This window comes from Mytilus californianus, unplaced genomic scaffold, assembly GCF_021869535.1.
Source record: "Mytilus californianus isolate M0D057914Y unplaced genomic scaffold, xbMytCali1.0.p SCAF_3, whole genome shotgun sequence".
Taxonomy (NCBI): Eukaryota; Metazoa; Mollusca; class Bivalvia; order Mytilida; family Mytilidae; genus Mytilus; species Mytilus californianus.
In genome coordinates, this window is record NW_026262679.1 from 43,402,522 (window position 1) to 43,414,765 (window position 12,244).

The following is a 12,244-nucleotide window of genomic DNA, read 5'->3' on the forward strand; positions in this document are numbered from 1 at the left end:
ATTTTTATTGTTGCAAACATTGTTATAGGATAGGTTTCACAAAAAGTTCTTCATTTTTGAACATTGAACTCTTGTTATGACATACACAATGACATCAAAAATAAAAACATCGAGACGTTTCAACAATAAATAGGAGTGCATACAACATGCTAAATTGTAAATTAAACCCTAATTCCTAAACCTTCCTTTTGTGGAATGGAACCTTGTGGTACAATTTCAAAGCGATCCATACACTGATTCTAAAGTTATTGTCTAGAAACCAAATAATAATTAAATAAGGCATTTTATACGACCACAAAGGTCTGATAAAAAGCCTAATTAAACAGTTAGAAATGATCAGTTATTTAGTTAGTTGCATCAGCTGCACAAATATAGCTTGGATACAGAACACAACACTGACATACTGCAATCAGACAAACTTAATTATCAATCTTTTTATCTGATTATATTAGACATTGTTAGATAACTTAACCGTTTGTTTAGTTTACACATATTTTTCTATGTTAAACTATGTTTTTTATTGTAGACATTTGCATTAAACATATATGGATACCACTTTTCGGCATAAATTTCAGTCTATTTTAAGTAAAAGACCTTGATCTTGGATGTAGTGACCTTAAAATCAAAAGGGATCTTCCTCTTCATATATGTGACTATATATCCAAGTACAGTTGCAATCCCTTATGTAGTATTTGATTTATAATCTAGAAACAACTTTCCTGCTTAATTTTCAGTTTAGTTTTAGTAACTTTGACCTTGACCTTGGATAATGACTTCAAAATCAATAGGAATTTTCATCTTATTATATGTGACCATATAAACAAGTATGGTTGCAATTCATTATCCAGTATTTGCTTTAGCATCTGGAAATGACTTCTGCATAAATTTCAAGCTATTTATAGCAACTTTGACATTGACCTTGGAGGAAATCAACTCAAAATCAATAGGAAAATTCCTCTCATAATATGTGACCAAATATCCAAGTGTGGTTACAATCTGGTATAAAATATTTTATTTAGCATCTCGAATGAAAATGATTGACAGACTGACTGATGTGCAGACAGACCAACTGACAAATGGGTCAAGAATTATACATCCTCCACCTACAATTATAATAAGACTAGTTGAAAGTAAACTACTTTAAAAAGGTATACTTAAGGGCATGAAATGTCAACACCAGTCAGATGAACAAACAGTGGAACAACAGTGTTTGACAGGACAGGTATATAAAAATAAGAGATACATGTTGTATTTACCTTTTACTGTGGCTCTCTCATCCAACATTTTAATGACCTGTTGTCTCCTAAGATGTCTCAAGTCATATAATGTATAAGCATAGGCCATTATGGCCATAGTATAAGTATCTGGTATATCCTGTACATCTAAACATCTTACTGCCTTAATTACTGATGGATCCTACAAAATACATTTTCCATACCAACCTTCATTTAAATAAACAGCTATGCAGAATTAACATCAATGAGATCCAACTGCACAAAAATCCAAGTGCTTGTGAGCACTGAAGATTAAATATTGCTTTTACTTAAAATCCAATGGAACAATTTTCGGAAATACTTTTAATAAGAGTTATCTTCCTTTGTCTATAATTGTAGTTAACACTTGAACCTTTTTTTTTAAGCCATCTTTACCCCTAAAAACCTTAAGACATTAATTGTTATATAAAACTACTGTTATGGTTGTGGCCTGTTATCTTTTTCATGCATAAAAGATATTTCTCATATCACACTGCATGGAGTGTAATACCAAAAAGTGATACAAAAACTGTGTTTATTTGATTGGCTTATCCAACATCATGAGACGATGTTATGACATTTCCATTCGCTATTCGTTATGTAATTGATGACTTTGAAAGGTTAAGAAGATGTACATTTCGTCCATGGCAATGGACATATGTGATTTCTTCAATTAAATACAAAACACTCACACTTTTCACCTGAAAATCTTCATTTTGTCAAATTTTATTACATTCTGAAGCGTACAAAAAGTTTGAAAATTTAAATGTCTGATGTAAAAGTTTGATGCTGGTGTCATATGGAAAATTGAACCCCCTGAAATTTGAACCCAGGGTCAGTTTGAACATATGTCATACTGGTATTTGCAAAAGACTTGATCAAGGATTTGCGGAATTTTTCATTTAACACAATTAGAGTGTTGACCATAAGAGAAATAGGTTCAACAACTCGTGAGAATTGGATATCGATTGATATCAACTCTTGTTATTTAATTCAAATAGTGATAATAAACTCATAACCTAACTAAAATTGATCACAAATCAATGATCAACACAAAGCCCATCTTTTTGAGGGATCCATCAATCTTTATAGTCATACACTGTCAGGAGACACGATTATAAGGAGAGAACATAGAAGTTCTACTTACTGATGAAGGAATTCCAGCTTCCAGCATAGCTATAAGTACAAAAGCAGTCAAAGATGCTTCATTACTCCTGTCAGAAAATCCTCCCTTCAAGTAATAACTATGAGTGTAACCAATCTTAGGGAAACAGCCATTTTCTAACTGCTGGCGTCTAAACCAGGTGATACTCTTATTCAAATCATCAGCATCTATACTGATGTAAGGTCGTGACTGTCCCAAACATTTAACAACAAAGGACGTCAACCATATACTGCCTGATCCTGTACCACCAAAAGCACTGTAAGAGCCATCGTCATGACGATATTTCAACTGTCTTTGATATCCTATGTAAAAATGATAAATCTATATCATTAATGGTCATAAAACATTTTTATTTTGTAATTTAATTTCATTGCTATATTTAGAAAAATTCTAACTAAAACAATCAAAACTGTGCTCACAGACTAAGAAATTGAAGAAGAAATTCTGCTGTCAAAGTTATTTTTTTTATTTGTCAAATGCAATTTCTCAAACTTTCTGAAGATAAATCAAAACAGGAACTGTAAAATTGTAAGCAAACCCTCAAAAAGACACCTGTGCTCTAAACACACTAATCACAATGTTACATTTTAATGGTATCTTCCATTTTTCATGGAACTACTAAAAGTAATACTTTTTATGTTAAGGCTAACTTCAAATTGTTACTGGTTCTCTTTTGCCTTTTTACCATATCAGAGAATAATCTTATTTTTCTATTTTGAAGTTCATATATCCCTTGGCTTAACCTCTTTTAACTTTAGAAATAATTTAAGATGTCATCCTTCTTCAGAAAATTATTTTACCTATTCTCATGTATCCTTTGGCTTCGTCTTCTATTTTTGGTAAAAGCTGGTTGGTATTACCCAGGTATTGTAAAGCAAAGATATTAGGTGAGAAAGAAGCCATGTTTTGCTCTCCACATCCATAAGGCATTTGTAGTAGATCTTTCAGATTGGATAAAGCTGGTCCCATAATATCACCTGTAACACATATGAATATTTATGATTAAAAAAATTATAAAATCTATATAAAAGGTTGATAATTACCAGGTTTTGTCAAGTAAGTTTTGATGGGTAATTTTTGTATGCATTTATAGAAAATTTCAGCAACCAATTATTTTTCTATAATCTAATTCACCTCAGAAGTCCAATCATAAACCAAATGTATGTGTAAGGACTGATAATCTTATGCTACATAACATGTTTCCATAAAAGCCAGAAAATATCTAAATATTCCAAAATCTAGTAATTTACATTATTTCCCAATTAGAAATAAAAGGTAACTAAGATGAAAATACTTAAAAAAAACAATAACATATATACATGTATTGTGACAACTCATATTTGGGGAATCCTGTATTATTTGAGTGTAAAACCTCCATACAAAAGAGAAAAAAAGAAAGTTATATCCTTTTTTTAGAATTAAATCATGAAAAGTTTGCAGATGAATACAAGTGAAAGGAATAAGGGTTAGTGGTTACTTTTCCAATTACAATCATTGATCTTATTTTAGTTCTATCAATCAATAAGTTCAGGTTTAACACAGAATAACATTGTATTACCAATGATATTAATGTATCCTCTAGCTGAATCCTCCACCAGGTCAGTAGATGGCAGTGGCAGTAACATTGATTCTGTAACTTCAGCTCCTGTTTAAAATAACATAAGAAAATATATCTGTTAACCAGTGTAAAATGTATATATAATATATTTTCTGGAACAGAAATAAATAAATATATATATCCATTTTGCACTGAAACACTACATGCAAAAGCATTCAACAATTGGAATGCTTTTAGCTTCCAAAATTTCCAAAGAAATAAGGTCATGTTTATCTGTGCTTGATAACAACTAAGATAATTCATACTATGATAGAACTAGTGAAACAGGATTGCTTCCCTTGAATAGTAGATAACTAGCCAGCTGTATGCCATTGAGCTAGGGAAATACTTATTTAGCAAAGTCAGTTAGAGTGCCGACTTGTAACATAGAGGTCCCTGGTTCAAGTTCCAGAGGAGACGAAGGGATTTTCTAATAATAATCATGCTCTATGATTACATTTGGTACCTAACTAAAAAGCCTACAGTGGTTTGAGAGGATTTCTAGTCAGGGTATGTGTTGTGAGAGTCATAATGGTATGATGAATCTTGAGGTCGGAGAAGTGTGACAAGATTGCTTCCCTTGCATAGTAGGTAATTAGCCAGCGGTATGAAAGCAGTTGAGCTAGGGAAGTACTTCTTTAGCTCAGTCGGTAATGGGTGCTGACTTGTAACACAGAGGTCCCGGTTTCAAGTTCAAGAGGAGACAACATGATTTTCTAATAAAAATCCTGCTCTCCAGTTAAACTATCACAAATGTATGATCAAGTGTTTAAACTTGTCTTTGCAATCAGCAGTTTTGGTAAATCATTATTGATGAGTTCAAATAGCTAAGGAGATATAAGTACGAACCTGAATAACTCCAACTCAGATATTTTTTCAAATCCAAGCAGGAATTAGTCAACATTAACTAGTTTCATGTTCTCCTTCTTGTACATTTAGTTCTTTGCAGTAGTTTTTTTACCCCTTATACTTGATTTTCATTATGATAATAGGCTTTAAGAATTACTAAAGAATTTATAGCCACATTCAAGTTACACCATTTTATCCCCTTTTTCGTGATTAATATATTTATATAATTGGCATCTGTCTATCTTTTTTTGGTAGTATATGATGTACCGGTCTTTTCCCCTGTTTGTATATAAAAACTCCCCCTTTTTTACTTATGTAGATAAAACAATCCTTCCCTATTCTTTACATCTACCCAATAAAAATGTTTTTTCTTACCTTCAGGACAGATATATGATGTAGCAGTGTACTCTTTCTCTATTCCTTCTGCCTAAAAAGTAAACATAAAACTTTTTAAAATGTGAGAGCTCAGAATAAGATCCAGTATCTTTTAAAAGAGGACTAATAAATATAGAGAAATTTGGGTAATGTTTTTACTCTGAAACCTCCTGAAATATTGTCCATTATGCCATGTATAATTCAATTATCTGGCAGTAAGATAGTCAAACCTGTTATCAAGGGTTCAATAGTGTGAGTCCGAGGAGATGACTTTTCATTTTTAAACAAGCATTCTGTGAGTATTGCATGTCAATACATAGTCCCCTACCGGTTACAAATTCATTGTAATGGAATGAAATTCTAACTAGATCTATAACTTGTCATGGTGTAAACTACATAAAAAAATCAAGTCAAAATCTTCAAGCATGATGAAAAAAATTGTTGAAAACTGATTATTTAAGTGAATTTTCTATGTCCAAAGACCATAACTCTGCACAAATTATCCGACTGGAATAAAATTCCAACTTGATCTGTAACTTGTCATGATAAAACTATATACTAATTATCAAATCAATATCTTCAAGAATGACAAACAAACCTACCACTAAATTCTTCAAACAATTTACCAAAGAAAAGAAAAAAAATCCAAAATGTCATTTTGTCTTTTAAAAAATTAGTTATTTCCCTTTGAACAGAAATCTACTAATCAATAATCAAAAATTTAATTCTAGGGAAAGGGTTTTAACTGAACAAAGAGAGAAGCTAAAATCGTGAAAATTGAACTTGACCTGTAACTTGTCATGATAAATCAATAAACCAAATATCAACTCAATATCTTCAAGCAAGAAGAAAAAAAGTCTGGAAAACTGATTTGCCGGACTGATAGATGGACAGACATGCGGACAGACAGACAGACAGACAGACAGACAGAGTGCAAACCTAAAGTCCCCTTTGACTTCGTCGGTAGGGGACTAATTACAAAAGTCAAGGACCTACCATTCTTTACACTGATGCTTGATGCCGACCATTGGTTTCTGATGGAGGACCCTTCACTTAAAATTTCAAATGGTCCTGGACCTTTTATTATTTATAGTAAATTTGAACCCCTGGTTATTGACGACTTTCTAAACAAATACACTGAGTTGTCTTGGAATCCCCAAAGTGTGCATTCAGATCAGGTTTGACACAAGATTTTCATTGTTCAGCATTTTTCACAGAAGCAAGATAGTTCACCTTTAAGAGTATTTTAAATCTCTTTTATTGAATAAAACCTCACCTGCTTCACCTTCCAAATAACCAAAATGAGTTCATGAGGCTACAGTCTAACTGCAGACATCTAAACCTATGCAAAAACATTATTGTGACTCTAAGCTGACCCGACTCTTATCTTATTCCTAAATGCTGCATGCTTGGCAGTCAAGCAGAAAATACAAATTTCAAGTCTTTGATGTTTCACTGGCCACTATTTAACCCTGTAGGAGCCTGTAATTCCATGGTTATATTTGGATGCTGTCAGTAAATTTTTTTTTTATGTTTCTTCCTTCTTTGTTTTACATTTTGTCAAGTAAGGGCTTTTTATAGCTAACTATAAGGTATAGGTTTAGCTCAATGCTGAAAGCAATATGGTGACATACAGCTGCTTACATCCACACCATTTAACCTTGGATAGTTGTTTCATTGGCAATCAATACATCTTCTTATTTTTATATTAAGCATATTACTACCATGTGATCATTGAGGTAGTAAAAAACACATTTGGCATACCGTACTGTTATAGCTGAATTTTAACTACCGTAGTTTTATGTTTTACTGATTTTAAATAGATCACAAATATCTGCTCAATGTTAGTTATTATACAAGAAAATAGTCATTCATCAAAGTATTATTATTTACACAGTGTGCTAGTAACCTAATATGATATATATTGAGTCAGTAAATTCTATATGGGTGAGAGCGTATTAGGTCACTAGCACACTGTGTAACAAATTTATCTTAACATGTGGCATTTAGACAAGTGGCCTATCAAAGTGATCAAGTCTTCATATATAGAACCTACTTCCATTAGTGTATATAAAAACAAATGCCAACAATAACAACTTGTTAGCTTTTAATGTGTTTTCTACATTTATTTTCAATTTGTTCATGTTATCAGGGAGAAACATTTCAGATTTTTCCTCAACACTGTGTTGTTTTTAGAAGGGACGTAACACCACTATTAACAGTGTATTAAAATAAAAATAAAAATTGAACTTGACCTTCATTTAGTCACAGGAAACAACATATCTAAATTTTAAAAAAATTTCGCCAAAGCGTTTTCATGTTAATGAACAGACACTGTTTGGCAGCTGCCTGCCCACCAACCCCATATTAAATATACAGGGTCTCCACATGTTCCCTTTCAACCAATGATATTCCTAGTAGTGTATTGGAGGTAAAATAAATTCACATACAAGAATGTAAATACAATCAAACAGGAGTAATTTTCTGCCAATCAGAACAACCAATCAAAGTGGGACAACTCTAATAATTTACTTCTTATACACTTACTTCTATCAATAATTCTCTTTGTACAGCATCATTTGCTCCAGTACCATCTACACTGACTGAATTGTTTCCACATGTACCATCATCTGGGATAGACTCAGCCTAAATATATAATACAAAGTATTGAGATAAACCCAGTTTAAATAAGGAATACAAAGTATTGTTAGGTCCAATTTGATCATCTGAGATAGACTCAGCTTAAATAAAGAGTACAAAGTATTGTTAAGTCCAATTTTATCATCTGGGATAGATAGATTCAGCTTAAACTAGATATCATTGAGATGGGAGCCATCTCTGTTGGCAACGCTGTGAATAATGTGTGGTAAAAAATTAGTATCTTTTTCATTGGACATGGGGTTGTCAACTGAAACCAAAGTTTTTGACCTTGACCTTTGACCTAGGAAGTTGTACATAAATTATGACACACCCTCTGGTGTTGGTTTATATACATATCAAGTATAAACTTTGAAATCATAACGGTTCTCAAGATATAGAGCGGACATGATCTTTACCATAGGACATGGGGTTGTCAACTAAAACCAAAGTTTTTGACCTTGACCTTTGACCTAGGAAGTTGTACATACATTATGACACACCCTCTGGTGTTGGTTAATATACATGTCAAGTATAAACTTTGAAATCATAATGGTTCTCTAAATATAGAGCGGACACAATTTGTTACGGACGGACTGACAGACTGATCACTATAGGGCTTCTGCCATTCGGCAGGGCCCTAATAAAGAACACAAGGTATTGCTAGGTCAAATTTTATCATCTAAGATAGACTCAGCTTAAATAAGGAATACAAAGTATTGTTAGGTCAAATTTGATCATCTGGGTTAGACTCTGCTTAAATAAGGAATACAAAGTCAACACAGTTAGATCCAATACTGTAAATGAGGAATACAAAGTATAGTCGACACAGTTAGATCCAATACTGTTATCTTTGATTGACTGTTATTAAATATAGTATTGCTATAGGAGCATAGTATTACATCATATTTGATGGCACTGATTTTGGTTGGGAAATATCTACTTTACTTACAGTGGCCAGTACTTTAATCTTGCCGAGGGTGTATGGTATTACATGGTATTTGATGGTACGGGTCTCTCCAGGACAAACACATCTAGTATATACTCTGTTGGCTCCTCCTTTAATACCAAAGTCTTTTGATGTCGGCAATGCTACTTGCATCTACAATGGAAGCTATGCTATGAAATCAAATAAAACCTAAAAAAATATAGTTGACTTATTGCATATAGTATAAGAAAAAAGACCAAAACTCAAAAACTTAACTTTGACCACTGAACCATGAAAATGAGGTCAAAGTCAGATGACACCTGCCAGTTGGAAATGTACACCTTACAATCATTCCATGCACCAAATATAGTAGACCTATTGCATAAAGAATAAGAAAAACGGACCAAAACAAAAAAACTTAACTATAACCACAGAACCATGAAAATGAGGTCAAGGTTAGATGACACCTGCCAGTTGGACATGTACACCTTACAATCCTTCCATACACCAAATATACTAGACCTATTGCTTATAGTATCTGAGATATGGACTTGACCACCAAAACTTAACCTTGTTCACTGATCCATGAAATGAGGTTGAGGTCAAGTGAAAACTGTCTGACGGGCATGAGGACCTTGATAGGTACTCACATACCAAATATAGTTATTCTATTACTCATAATAAGAGAGAAATTAACATTACAAAAATCACAACTTGTTTTCCAAGTAGTCACTGAACCATGAAAATGAGGTCAAGGACAATGGACATGTGACAGACGGAAACTTCGTCACATAAGGCATCTATATACAAAGTATGAAGCATCCAGGTCTTCCACCTTCTAAAATATAAAGCTTTTAAGAAGTTAGCTAACGCCGCCACCGGATCACTATCCCTATGTCCAGCTTTCTGGGACAAAAGTTGCAGGCTCGACAAAAACCAGATACAAAATTTCATTTGAATTTCACTTAATATTAACAACAAAATAAAAAGTGTAAAAAATGAAATGTTACAGAAATGTTACGGAAATATTCAAAACAGATGTGTGTGTAATCTCGATAGATTAATGCAAATTTGGAGATTTATAGGGCAACTCGTCACTATTGTAACCTATCCTCTGGTACCATTTATCTGACCAACCAAAAATAAGTTCCAACCTAAAATTTAAGGATAAGTCCTGAAAGGTAACTGTTTTTCTCCAATAACAAAGTTTACAGTTATTGCTTGGCAGCAACTATATTTCAGATTTATTTGTTACCATTGACAGACAAATTCAGGATTTTTATGCTTTTTAGCACTAGTGGTTAATTGCTATTTTTTACTAAGGACAAAGAAACAAACAAGAGGCTCTCAAGAGCCTGAATCACTCACCTGTAATTTTTTGCTTAAATCTTTCATCAATGATTATTTTTGCTTTTTATATATATTAATGAGTGGCTTAAAAATTCCATTGAGATGTTCTTTGAATCTGTCATATTTTCTTCAAAAGCAAAGAAATACATTTTACCCCTATGTTCCATTTTAGCCATAGTGGCTATGTTTCTTGACGTACAAGAAAATAAAATACAAAATTTATACTAGATACTTTGAAACTCATTCAGCCCAAGTTTGGCTGAAATTGATTCAGCAGTTTCAAAGGAAAAGATTTTTAAAAGTAAGCAAACTAAATGAACAAATTGTGAAAAATTTATTTTAAAGGGCAATAACTCCTTAAGGACACATTTGACAATTTTGGTCATGTTAACTTATTTGTAGATCTTACTTTGCTGAACATTTTTGCTGTTCACAGTTTATCTTTATCATTAATAATATTCAAGATAATAACCAAAAACTGCAAAATTCCTTAAAATTACCAATTTAGTGGCAGCAACCCAACAATGGACAGTTAGATTCGTCTGAAAATTTCATGGCTGATAAAACTTGGCCTAATGAACATTTTAACCTCTCATCAGATATGCTCGAATTGCTTAAGTGTTAGAGATATATTAGCCAAAAAACTGCATTTTACCCCTATGTTCTAATTTTAGCCATGGCGGCCATGTTTTTTGACAAAACAGAAAATAGAACACAATCTTTATTTTAGAAACCCTAAGGATCATTAAGCTTAAGTTTGGTTGGAATTGTTTCAGTAATTTCAGAGGAGAAGATTTTTTAAAGTTAGAAAACATGATAAACAAATTGTGTAAAATTGTTCTCAAAGGGCAATACTCCTTAAGGGATCAATTAACAATTTTGGTCATATAAACTTATTTGTAGATCTTACTTTGCTGAACATATTAGCTGTTTACAGTTTATCTTTATCATTAATACTATTCAAGATAATAACCAATAAACAGCTGTGCCATGAGCACATGATACGCTTGTCATCTTGTGTGTGAATTTTTTATGCAATAATCATAAATAGTTTCTGACATACGGCCTGACATGCAAAAACCCCCTTTTTTTACAAAAAAACTCAATATCTCTAAAATAAAATTTTGAATCAAAACCAAAAAGTATACAGATCTTTAGATTAATATAACTAAGAAGTGTGTAAAATTTTAAGCAATAATCATAAATCGTTTTTGAGATACGGCGCAACATGTGAAAACCCCCTTTTTAAAAAAAAAATATCAATATCTCAAAAATAAAATTTTGAATCAAAACCAAAAAATGTACAGATCTTAATTTTAATATAACTAAGAAGTGTGTAAAATTTTAAGCAATAATCATAAATCGTTTTTGAGATACAGCGTGACATGTGAAAAACCCCTCCCCCTTTTTTTTTACAAAATACTCAATAACTCAAAAATAAAATTTTGAATCATCACCAAAAAGTATACAGATCTTAAGATTAATATAACTAAGAAGTTTGTAAAGTTTAAAGCAATAATCATAAACTGTTTTTGAGATACGGCGCGACATGTGAAAAACCCCTCCCCTTTTTTAACAAAATACTCAATATCTCTAAAATAAAATTTTGAATCATCACCAAAAAGTATACAGATCTTAAGATTAATATAACTAAGAAGTGTGTAAAGTTTTAAGTAATAATCATAAATTGTTTTTGAGATACTGCGCGACATGTGAAAAAAAACACACACCTGTTTTAGTTACTAAGTCCTGTAACTCAAAAAGTTTTAATCTTATTTTCACCAAAAAGTATACAGATCGTTTGACCATCATAAGAAACAACTATTTTAAGTTTCATGAAATTTGGATAAGTCATTCTCAAGTTACGGTGCGACATGTTTACGCCAGACAGACATACGGACAGACGGACAGGCGACATTTGTATACCATAATACGTCCCGTCAAAATTTTGAAGGGCGTATAAAAACTGCAAAATTTCCTTAAAATTACCAATTTAGTGGCAGCAACCCAACAATGGGTTATTAGATTCATCTGAAAATGTCAGGGCTGATAGAACTTCACCTAAGCAACACTTTCACCCCATGTCAGAT

General features: G+C 32.3%; 1 protein-coding gene across 4 annotated transcripts in view; it reads right to left on the minus strand.

Annotated features, from left to right (window-relative positions):
• LOC127734631 (alpha-2-macroglobulin-like) overlaps window positions 1-12,244 on the minus strand; it is a 150,245-nt gene that overhangs the window by 21,352 nt on the left and 116,649 nt on the right. For all 4 annotated transcript variants that reach the window (XM_052244611.1, XM_052244607.1, XM_052244609.1 and 1 more), the window contains 7 exons: window positions 8,829-8,978; window positions 7,787-7,885; window positions 5,240-5,291; window positions 3,977-4,063; window positions 3,219-3,395; window positions 2,401-2,720; window positions 1,257-1,416 (listed from right to left, as the gene is read on the minus strand). In XM_052244611.1, coding sequence (XP_052100571.1) covers window positions 1,257-1,416; window positions 2,401-2,720; window positions 3,219-3,395; window positions 3,977-4,063; window positions 5,240-5,291; window positions 7,787-7,885; window positions 8,829-8,978 — 1,045 coding nt within the window. The remainder of the gene's footprint in view (window positions 1-1,256; window positions 1,417-2,400; window positions 2,721-3,218; window positions 3,396-3,976; window positions 4,064-5,239; window positions 5,292-7,786; window positions 7,886-8,828; window positions 8,979-12,244) is intronic.